At 47.1% G+C, this 12,176-nt stretch overlaps 1 protein-coding gene across 4 annotated transcripts in view; it reads right to left on the bottom strand.

Moving 5' to 3' along the window:
* Positions 1 to 12,176, bottom strand: part of MAD1 (mitotic checkpoint family protein) — a 204,084-nt gene that overhangs the window by 29,015 nt on the left and 162,893 nt on the right. For all 4 annotated transcript variants that reach the window (XR_015692954.1, XR_015692953.1, XM_087691791.1 and 1 more), the window contains exons 14-15: positions 1,371 to 1,502; positions 1,241 to 1,279 (exon numbers count right to left, since the gene is read on the bottom strand). Coding sequence is in view for 2 of the 4 variants with exons in the window: in XM_087691791.1 (XP_087547917.1) it covers positions 1,241 to 1,279; positions 1,371 to 1,502 (171 nt within the window). In the remaining 2 variants the exon portion in view is untranslated. The remainder of the gene's footprint in view (positions 1 to 1,240; positions 1,280 to 1,370; positions 1,503 to 12,176) is intronic.

The raw sequence follows: 12,176 nt of genomic DNA on the forward strand, positions 1-12,176 counted from the left end.
TGACTAGTCTTTGGCACATTTGGCCAACTCAAAATGCTTTTATCTTTTATCCAACCTCGGGCATCCGTGGTCGTGTGGGTCACACATGACGCTTGCTATTATGGAAGATTTCTTCCATGGTCTCAACTAGCTTCATACTTGGACGTGTGGTTGCTCCATGCATGGAAATTCTTTGCTCCAACACTATTGTGCCCACTTCATGATCCTCTTCTTTTGTTCTTGTAATATGGTGTTTCATAGCCTTTTGGCTTCATGAGTGTTTGCTGCCGTCCTTCGTCAAGCTTTGCTTCCTTGAAGGCTTTATCTAGATATTTCTACACATTAATCTAAACTTCTTTACCAAAAAACCAAAGAGAGAGAGATACACCAAGTTTAATCCAATGGTATGACTTGGTTTGCTTTAGATTGCTAATGCAACAATGCAGGCACCGTGTGTATTGATGTCATTTTGCACAATTCAATAGATTTCTCATATCCCTTGGGCCTCCAGGATAATGTGACCTGTGGGACAGACTTTCCTTAGCTTTGCAAGGTCAGTAACGTTTTCCTAAACTTGTTCTATGGACAATCCCGGGCAGGATTGGATACTTAAGGGGTGGCTGCATTTAGAGTGTGCTTCAGTCAGATTTATCGGGATGGATCAATAAGACTCCATTCAAATGCAAGGTCTACCTTTGGACAATGCTGATTGGTGGCTTGCCCGTTGCTTCAATTGTCTCTAGATGAATATATCATTCCATTTTCTCCATTTCTGGGGATGTTGGCACAACTATGTTACTCAGATGAATATATCATTCCACTTAGCTCAATTGTCCAGCATACATGCAGGGCTTCTGCCTCAGACATTTGGTCTCATGGCATACAGCAGTTTCCTCCATTACTCTGCTGTCCATTTAGCTCATATGTGGATCTTGTACTTTTCCAGTAACTAAATTAATAACCCTTTCCGATGTGTGTGTGTGTGTGTGTGTGTGTGTGGAGAGAGAGCACTCTACCAGCTTGGTTAGTCAGAACACCCTTTGTAAATATATCCATTTATTATTTTAATATCCTCACAAAAGAAAATAAAAGAGCACTTAATATTCTTCACTTCAAACAAAACAAAGATTTAAGCTAACAGAACTGAAGATGGCATGGTCCAAAGATTACATCAAATCTATGTGTGTTGAACATACAATGTAATACTGCACAATTAAGCGAAGTGGAAACCTTTTGAGAAGCACTGGTTAAAGATCCCTACCATCCTTGCAATCTCTGGTGTGGACGTGTAATCATTTGCCTGTCATTTAAGCAATTAAAGAATCATTCTCTTTGATCCAAAGGCCTTAAAACAATTCCATCAGGGAAACAAGATCACTATTCCAAATTACCAGTAGATTCATGTGATTAGACTCAAATTGAAATGCAAGCTTTTCATCTTCACTCTGTGCATATATAGATTGGAGAGTAAACAAGGTGACTGTCATCCCAGTGGATAACTGCTGCTCTTCACTCATCTCCACCTATAAGAAACATATTGACAAAACATATTTCTGATAAGCATACAGTATGTATAGCCCTGCATGCATGCATGCGTGTTTCGTTTTATGCAATACATTATTTCATTGGTCTAAAATGTACATCCTTACTTGGCGCCAATGTGCAATGACTAAGATCAAAGGCCCAAAAAGAAAGGAAAAACAGTTCAAATTAAAATTGTGGAAGATCTCCAAGGGAAAGAGAATCCCAAAGAGACTGGAGCAACAAGGATCAGAAAAAGGCACACAAATCCATGGAATCCAGATTAAACTGCCACACAGTCTGATATCAGCATGCCCACACACACATGCATGTGCCCACGTGTGCGCATGCATCCACACACACGCATGCACATAAACCCTAGACTTGTTTCCTCGTTGAAACTACTCTTTATGTGCTTAACTGTAAAAAGAAAGAGCTTCTCATCATGATGGGAGCTCTAAGAATTAGAATCAAAAGCAGTGCAAAAACAAATCAAGATGTTGCTGACACAGTAAAAGGCCATAAGAAATCACTCAAAGCCCCAAGTCAACAAGAGGATGTTTGCATATTCAGCTATTCTAATTATATATCATCTATGTTAATCTGAAATCTTGAAGATCAAATTTTCCTCAAAATCTACAGGTTACCTACATTCAAAATCTATCCAGAAAATTGTAGAGCTAGAACGTGCGGAAGTCCCTTCTCAAACTAGAGCATATGAAAAGTTGATTTTCCTTTGAACTAGAATAATTATGATGAACAAGAGCAGAAATTCTTCCCAGGTTTGTCTCCTACTTCATGTGGCTTAAGATGACATCCCCGTATGTAACTAGCTACAGCAATTGTGACATGAAGTTATAAGAGGTGCCAATGCAATCCTTCAAAATCTCAAACCATTTACCTTTAAGATTGATTCAAGGCACATACAGTCTCCCAGTGAGGTTAGCTGGGGTGGGCGGTTGACGGTCGCCGGTGCGCTTCGACTGGTAACATCTCACAAGATTGTGCTTTGTCTCTGCTTGTCCCGTGCTGAATGCTTGGCTAATCACTGCTGTTATGAGACCATCACTGGCAGCCCATCATCGATTGAGCAAACGCTCTTCTCTGCCGTCGGCAAAAAATGACACTCCTGCAACACGACTGTGAACCAGAGACAGTCAGGCTTTCATTCAGAGTCATGGCTTTCAAGCTCGGTCCTATCAATTTCATTGCTGTAGCTCAGATATCTCCCCTTCAATCCAGAGTACTGGCTAATGGCGCTCTCCACACCGGTCGCTGATTCCTTCACCTCATGTGCATTGAAGAACGCCAGCACTAGCCTCACCTATATATCTGCAGTTTGACTCAGGTATATAATAACAAAAAGCAGAGTACAAATCATCATCGAGATTGGGATGCACCATTTGCTTGCTCTTGTCATCTGGTACAAACCTCGTAGTAAATTTCCAACATTTTTGGTCTGTGCGCTGGTCTCTGACTCCAGCAACCTGATCTGCACCCTGCTTCGGCGCCCCTTTCTCTGTGTATTCCTGCCCGGAAGTTCCCTAACACGTCCCGCTGCTGCTGCCCTAGGCCTGCTGTGTGTAGCAATAGGCAGCATCTGGGCCAAACAGACAGAAAGAGTGAGAGCGTGGGAACTGCAACCCTGATCTGCAGCCGCCCATCCCGTGGCCCCTGCAGAGCATGCCTGTCTGCTGTGTCCTGGAACCCCTGCAGGGCATAGGAAGAGACAGTCACCCCTTGATCATAGACCTGCTATGGCAGTTCTGCCCTCTGCCTCAGGCACGAAAGACCTCCCCAGTCGACTTGCTCCGGTGCCTCCATCCTATGCTGCACGTGCATACCACTAGCATTCGTTGCTTCCTCCACCTGCAGAGACATCCCCCCCAGTATCACAGCAGCTAAATTGGTAGCCTCCAGCAGTGACGCACAATGGAAACCTCTGGTCAGATGCCAGAACCCTCTGAGGGTGCCCCCCCCCAAAGTCAAACACCTTGCATGTCGTCCTCTCTAAGGAACAGCTCCTTTCCATCCGTGCCACAACTGGAACTGAAAGAAGCAACAATCTATGGACAGGTCGTAGGACACTGTCCACCATCTAGGGCCCAACTTCGGGATTGGCTTCACTCCACCCTACGCATTGGCACAGCGCAGATTGCGGAGGCAATTCTCATGGGTCATGGCATCCTCATGGTTCAACTCACCTCCGTGGATGCAGCCCGCGAGCTAGTGGATAGCTCACCTTAAGCCTCCACGAAAGGGGTCATTTGCGCTCCACAACAAATTTCCTAGACACTCGATCACCCTCTTATTCCTCGGACTAGCAGTAGAGTATCATCAATTAGTGGAAAACTTTGAACGGCTTTTTCGCATAGTTCTTCCTCCCTCCTTCGCAGATGCAATGACAGCTGCAGGAGTCACAAAGGTACGGATGGTTGTAAAAGATACAAAGAACATGCCCAAGTTTATTGAGATTGAGGCAAGCAAACACTCTTTCACGCAGCAGGTTATTGTGACAGGGCAGCCTCGCCAATGCCTGCGATGCCATGAGTTTGGGCATCATGCAATAGAGTGCACACATTTCGGAGACAAGGCGTTAGCCGGCAAAACCACAAGTGAATGCTGATGGTTTCACACGGGTCCAATGACTACAGGGAGGGAGACGGCAGGGGGGGCCTTAGCCAGCCCCTCAAACAAAGCCACGGCAACAAAGAGCAGGAGGGCGAGCGATGGGCCCCGTCAAAAGACCCTGCAACAGCCCCGTCCCCCTATTCGTCCCACCCAACAGGATCACAGGCCTCCACTCCCACCACTCACTGAGGCATCTCAAACCCCCCCCCCCCCCCCCCCCTTCCCCTCATAGATCACCACTACCCCACAACCTCCCCCTTCCGAGGCCACTTGCCCCCCCATCACACCCGCCTCATACGGCCAATCACCCCACCACCCCCTACTTGTCCTCTTCCCCACCTTCTCCCCCCCTAATCAGCACACCCCCCCCCCTCGATCTTCGCCCAATACATGTGTCCCCCCCCCCCCCCCCCTCCATTCCCGCCCTTCCCACAGGAGGTGACAAGCCTCACACCCCCATATCCTCTCCTCGCCACCACCAGTCCAAAACCCCCCCCCCCTCTCCCCACACAGCCATCAGCTCATCTGGTCCAAGAGCTCGTCATACCTTCCCTCAACAGGCACAATTGCTCCCCCAAGAGTTTTTCCACAGTGGTCCGTGATCTTATTTGAGAGTTGCGAAGCGCGGAGAGCTTCCACTACCTCTCGAGGTGGGGATCTTCCTAGTCCGCAAGTCAAAGAGCAGCAAGGTCCATTTACTACCAACACCGAATAGACCAAACTATGCTTTCTTGTTTCAAACCTCTCATTTACGAGACTGGACGATTACATAGAAAGAGGAGGAGGTGAGGGGCCAAGTTGCACACATCATCTCCCAGTGGATGGAAGAAGGAGGACTAGCACTTTCTTCCCAGCAATGGCCAGCGTGCATGATGGACATTAACTGGTGGGCTGGAGCTTAGGTCTCACATCTGAGCATTATTTTTTGAGCCCCTCCATAATGGAGTTCACCGATGGATGTGATTGAGTTGCCCCTCGCACAAGTTGCAAGCTTCTACTATTGTACAAAGTCACGCCTCTCAGCCTAGCCGATAGATGCCTTGGTGGTGCCGCTTGGAGCATCTATCACCCCCATGGTCCATTCGAGAGCCACCATGGGGGAATGGAGTCCACCCTCCAAGCCTGTGGCTAAGCGCATTCGCATGCCACATAGCTCTTTCTCTTCATCAGCAGCTTCCACACCGAACAGATGCTTGTTCAGCTAGTCACAACTTTCCCAATGGGTCTACACCTAGCATCCTAGAACGTGAACAGCCTCCACTACAATGGGACACGTGGTTCTAGGAAATTGATTGTTTCTTAGGAGCTGCAACTTGCTCTTGCCGAACGGATCGACATCTTACTTCTTCAGGAACACAAGCTCACCCCCTCACAAGCCTATTAGGTAGGGAAGGTACTTCCAAGCAACTCACACCCCTACTACGAGTACTTCATCGGTGCCCACGGCAAGAGTGTATTAGACCACGGGACGATTCTGGCACAGAGGATCCTATGGATCAAACTAGATATAAGGGACTCGTGCCTTGGAGTCCTCAATGTTTATGCTCCTACTGAGGTTAAGGCACGGAGCAAGTTCTAGATGGAGATCGTAGCAGGACTTCCAGAGTTGGACTCTTGCATTGTTGGAGGAGACTTCAACAACCTAGAGGCCTTACAGCACCAACAAGGCACAGGCATAGATTACCAAGGTATGGCAGGGGAGGAGGAGAAGGCGGAGATCTTTCTCCTCGCAATAGGAGCACATGATGCTTGGCAAGACTCAGCTTTCCACAAGAGGGAGAGTTCGTTGGACTTCTCTTGGGGATACAGGCGGCTGGGCGGAGCTCTTCTAGAGGGACTAGACAGGTTCTATGTGGGAGAGTGGGGGTGCTCTCACGAAGGCCAGGTAGGGCAATTGGCCGGTACCACTTTGTCTAAGCACTGCCCAGTTCTCCTCACTCTCGATGCTCCTGCTTCAGCCCATGGCACTCAATCCTGTCGGATCCCAGACTCGATCCACAGGAGGGAGGAGGTGAGGAGGCAAATTGAGCAGCTTTACACTAGAGAGTGGGCCAAGGGGCACCAGATCTCGCAGAGGAGGTTGCAAAGGCCTTAGCCAAGTCGAGCAGGATCTGCCATCAAGCAACCCTAAAGGCCAGGAAACAAAGTTGGAAGGAGGAGTGAGCACTCTGGCGAGACCTAGCAATGACGCAGAGAGTACTCCAGGAGGCACCAAGGGATCCCACTCTACACACGCAGGAGATGCGCGCACGGGCAACCCTCGCCGACCTTAAGGAAAGGCGCTTTGAGTTGTCCTTCTGTACCTCAAGAGTTTATTGGGCGCGAAAGGGGGACACGATCTACAGGGAATTTTTTCAGGTGCATCACCCTCGCAGTCTCCATGATCAATACGAGAGGATTTGCTCTAGCCCAGATGAGGTGATGGATATTGCCACTAACTTCTACAGACAGCCTTTTAAGTAGGAGGCAACCTCATCCAGAATACAGCAATGTAGACAGCACATCTAGCATTGCATTCCGCCCCTTGTCACAGAGGAGATAGGACACTGCCTCCTAGACCCCTTCACAGAGAAGGAGATAGCTAACGCCTTCAATGCATACGATGGGCAAAAATGCCCAAGAGAGGATAGTCTTTCTAAGGCCTTCACTACCTACTAGGAGGTAGTGAAGGACCCCCTACTACTGGCCTTTCAAGAGATTTTCGGCTTAAGACAGAAGCGAGGGATTTTATTGACAGGTCTTATTAGTCTCCTTCTCAAAAGGGAGGATCGGTTGGAGCTATCCCGATGGAGACCGATCACCTTGTTGTTAGTGGCCTATAAGACCCTGGCCAAGATGATCCGGAGTGCACTCTGCCCTGTCCTTCTAGACATCATTCATGACACACAGACAGGTTTTATCTAGGATAGGAGCATCCAAGACAATGTTTTCACTTTTTTCGAGGTGACCGAGTGGGCTCAACACACTGGTCAAGGATTGGCAATACTCCTCGACTTCGAAAAGGCCTATGACAAGGTCAACTAGGACTTCTTAAAGGGCACCATGGCGAGGCTGGGTTTCCCCCCGGCATGGATCTGCGGGGTTTCGGCACTTTACAGATCGGCTAACTAGCAGGGTTCTCATTGGTGGCAAGAGGGGGGAGGAGTTTCGGCTAGAGAGATCTGTCCAGCAAGGCTGCCCTCTTGCCCCATATCTCTTCCTATTCTTTGCGAAGGAATTGTCATATTTCCTTCACTTGCGAGTGAGAGCGCTACGTGGACTGCGACTTCCAGTGAAGGAGGAGACTGAGCTGTTGGACTCAAAGTACACAGATGATACCGCTCGTTATGTGGAGGATGATGAGCTCATGCTGGAGAGAGTGAGACTAGCTCTAGAGGTATTTTGCACTGCAGCTAGAGCGAAAATCAACTAGTGAAAGTCGGTTGGTTTTCTTACAAATCTGAACTCCACTACAGGATGGTGTGTCCACTTGGGGTTGAGATGGGCATGCAGCGACAGACCATCGGATATCTAGGGTTCCAAGTGGGGCTCGACATCACTCCTACCCAGCAAATTCTTCCAATTCTTGACTCTACTAGGCAAAAACTGACCTACTGGAGCACTGTCTGCCTTTCTTTAGCAAGCCGAGCCCTAGTGGTCAACCAAGTCCTCCAAGCGACGCCTTGATACATCGGCTCTTGTGGTGTTTCTCCTCGTCTTGTGTGGTCAACTTCTCCACTTGGTGCGGCATTTTCTCTGGGCTACCTCAAACGATTCCAGGGACTCTCGGGCCAAGGTAGCGTGGGTAACCATCATCTGATATTGGTTTGAGGGAGGGCTTGGGACCATTCACCCAAGTTCCAAAGCTTGGCCCTTTTGAACAAGCTAGTGGTCCGTGGTCTCACACTAGGCGACCAGACTTGGAAGGTCCTTTTGCTGCAAGGTCTCCAGGAGTGCGGACCGAGGCTTGGCGAGGGTTGGAGGCCATTCTTGAGATGGATCTTCACCACTACCCAAATCACGCCACCCAAAACTTCCTTCCTCTGCAGTTTACTTCGAGTGTGGCAGGGCCTTCGCAAGGGCCCTAGCTCAGAGACCCCCAAGACGCCAGAAGGAAATAGATCACCAACCAGTGGTCTAGAACCCCCAAGTCACGGATCGAGACATGATACAGATAGATGAGTAATCCCACATCCAGTGGGCTGGCTAGGTGGCTGGCCTTGCTCGTACTATCAAGAGATCGAGGGAGGTGTATAGGATGGTGGATCAAGAGGTATTGCAACGAGCATCAAGATGTCAACGAGGAGCTGAGCTGAGGAGGAGGGAGACTGACTCAAAAAGCCCTCAGGACTGCCTAGATTCCCCGATCCGAGAGCCCATGGAGTTTGGGGAGGTGTGGGCTGCTAGATTCTCACCACGAAGTATTCCCTTACACGTGGCACGTAGAGTGGGTGGTGCCACCTACGAGACCTTCTTTACTGTGCAGGATGGGGGGGCGCCTGGTTCTTGACGAAGGACAACAGCATGAGGAGATTGCTACCCTTTCCTGGAGGAGAATTTGTGTCGTCGAACTCCACACGAAGTCTTGGCGACTAGACCCTTATATGCCGTGGGAGAAGCTTCGGGAGTGGCGCCTTTGGATATTGGAGAGCACGCCACTTCATGAGTTGGAGTGGGATCCCGAAGAGTGGCTATGGCCTGCCACTGCGGGTGCCAAGAATCCTCTGAGGTTCTTGGAGTACATAGCGAGGATTCGTAGACATGTACTGATGCACAAAGACATGGATTGGGCACCTTCGCGCAGCAAATAATAGTGGGCGGAGCATAGCATCACGGATACCTTCCGTCGGACATTCTACGTTGCCTGTGGGATAGCTGGAGGCCGAGGAGAGTACAATATTTCCTTTGGCTTGTGGCACATGGGGGTTGGGCTGTTGGGAGTTGGTTCGCCCAGATGCAGTAGGATGGAGGTTGTAAGCGCCACCACAACAGCATTCGGAAACTCCCTCCCTCCACGGCCCATGGGACCAGGTGCACAATGAATCTCGAGCTCGTCAAGAACTTCGTCTTCACTTTCTACGCACTTGGGGCGGCCAATACCTATTCTTCATGATGCAGGAGGGCAGCCCAAGATGGCGATACACCCCCGCTCCATGGCTTCTTGCCCCCATCCCCCCCAGCCCGCCTTGAGAGGCTTGTATACATTATGGATTTGTGATTTGTATCAGCTCCTTCTGAGTAATATAATTAGCCACATTTTACTTGCAAAAAAAAGCCACAGACAATCTGTGAAGTGGCACATATGATTCTTTGGGAAACTCTATCTTTGGCAAGCCCTTGTCCTTTCTAGGTCTCTTTGCAATAATATACTTAGCCACTCTTTAGAACCAAAAACTGACGTTGTTGTTGAGCTAATAATGCATTACATGCTGATTAGCCTTTTAAACAGCCCCAAAACATGCTTATTTCATTAAAAACGTAATAACGGTGCACAGTTCGAGAGAGTTTCTATAAACGTGAAATTGGGAGCGTCTATCCGCATCTATAAATAGATAGGCTGCCCGCATTCAATCTTCATCCTTTTGTATAGGTTTCTCAATCTACTGTGCAAATTTCAGCCATCAACCACTTACCATCTACTATCCAAAAATCACCGAATGCAATCCATCACTATCCAACCCTCGACAGCCTGTTTTCAATCATCGCCCTGTTATTTGGAGGTCTCCATCTGCTACATCATCATAGCACCTGATCACCTAGCATTTTCAACATCTAGTGCTAGGCGATAGGCTGCGGCCATCTCTCTCACTAAGCGAGTACTGCAATACTTGTGTTTTTGCTGTCCAACAGGCCATCTACATCAGCACACACCTATCCTATTGTCGCATGATAGTTCTCTACCTTAGGTGCCAGTTTTCAACCTTCTATGGTGATGCACTGCTACCTTCACCAAATTTCAACCTTTGACTGCTATGCTTTTATGACCCGCCTGTTGTACTTCAATATTCAACGCTCTCTCGTTTTCAATTGGTAGTTAGAACACTCAGCATCCGTCTCCAATGGACATTATGTTCAGCTAAAGCACACTTTATAGCTAGAGTAGCATTCTTAAAAAGCCCCAAATCACGCTTAATTAATGAAAAATACAAATTTGGTATGCGGTTTGAGAGAGTTCAAATGCTCCCGAAAAACCCTAATTTTTGAGATACGCTTCAACATATATAAAAAGATGATGGACTGCACATGACACCCAGTAGGTGCTAACCACTCAACCAATAGGTGGCAAGTTTGTTGTGCATGACCACGCGACACGGCAGGAGTTGGGCAGACGACGCACATAGCAAGGACCATCCTCGCTGCTAGTCGACAGTTTGTCACAAGGACCAAGCGCCGGCAGGTAGCGACCAGGTGTGACTACCGTCACTTACACGACAGGGCAAAGTCAGCAGACCCCCCTCCTCCCCGGTCTGTTTCTTTTTTAAATCAAAAAATTTTCTTTAATCATTTCAATTACTACTTGTCTTGGCAGGGGTACACACACTAGAGGCACAGTTCTCAGATTTGTGTAAATTCCAGCTCCAAAATTTGGGGCTTTTCCTAGATTTGACCTCATCTATGCCTGGCAGTGATATTCAAGTCAAAAATTGCAGACATTCGTGTGGTGACCTTAATTAAATTCGAGATTTTGCGAAATTTTGCGAAATTCTTGACATTGGATCCCAAAAAATTCAGGCTTTTCATGTATTTGTAAAATTTTGCTCAACTGTGTCAGATTGACTGATAATGCAATTTTGGACCTGAAATTTTGGAGGTTTGTGCAGAATTCAGTAAATTTCTGTATTTTTGCATGTGTGTTGGTTGGTTCATGTACAAACGGTAGAGATTTATTATTGTTTGAGAAAGAACAGCAATGTGTTTGGTGGTGCAGCTTGTACTTTTGCATTTCAAAGGCATTTATTCTTGTGTTCGTGATAAAATGGCTGCAACTTCTTCCAATTCAAACATCAAAAGTTTACTGGAAATCAAACGGTTTGATGGTCATGGCTTTGACCTTTGGAAAGACTGTATCCAAGGCATATTGTTCCTAAAGGATTGTGAGGATGCTTTGCAAGAAGATAAACCCGCACTATTGTCTGATGCAAATTGCGCCAAAGTCAACAAAAAGGTCTCACTGATGATATCTTGATAGACATCAAGGGTTTAGATACAGGTTATGCAATATGGGAGAAGTTCAAAACTACCTATGAGATCACCACATCTATTAATCAGGTGCATTTAATGCGCAAGTTCGTGAATATGCAATTGGATGAAAGTCTACAATTCAGCACTTGATGCATTTACAGGGATTTTAAATCAGCTCAAACATGTAAATTTGGACATTGATGATAAGTTAAGGGTGATCTTTTTTATTATGGCACTGCTGACTCTTGGGAGACCTTGATGGTTTCTCTAAGCAATAACCCAATCTCTCATATGATGGGGTGAGGGGCTCAATCTTGAATGAAGAAATTAGACATATGTCTAGTGGATAAGGCAGCAACTCAGCTTATAATGTAAGAGGCAGGGCTGAAAACAAAAATGCAAATGTAGGACACAGAAACGGGAGCAAGAGCAAAGGAAAGGAAAAGAGTGACAGTACTTGCTATCACTATGGTCGGAAGGGCCACAAGAAACCTGATTGCAAATTTTTTGGGTGATAAAGATGCCCTATTCGAGCGGTTTACGACTATAGCCCACTTGGATGAGTTTAAATTGTAGAGTTTGTTGCACCAGGAAGTAGCTAAGCGTTGCATGAAGCGGCTGCATGATCTACAAGCGAAGAAAAATACCTTTAAGAAATGACAGTTAGTTCTATACTACGATGCGCGTAGGGAGCTATTTCCAGGAAAGTTGGAACCTAGATGGGATGGCCCTTACAAGATAGTTAGGATAGGTAAAGATAAGTCCACGACTTTATTAGTTGATCTATAGGGAGTGAAATTTAATAATAAGGTTAATCTTAACAAGATTAAAACTTATTTTTTTTGAGTATGCTAACGCGCTAAATGCATTGCAAGTCCATGCTG

Source organism: Lygodium microphyllum, chromosome 13 (assembly GCF_053477565.2).
Source record: "Lygodium microphyllum isolate KBCC chromosome 13, Lygodium_microphyllum_v1.1.10, whole genome shotgun sequence".
Classification (NCBI taxonomy): domain Eukaryota; kingdom Viridiplantae; phylum Streptophyta; class Polypodiopsida; order Schizaeales; family Lygodiaceae; genus Lygodium; species Lygodium microphyllum.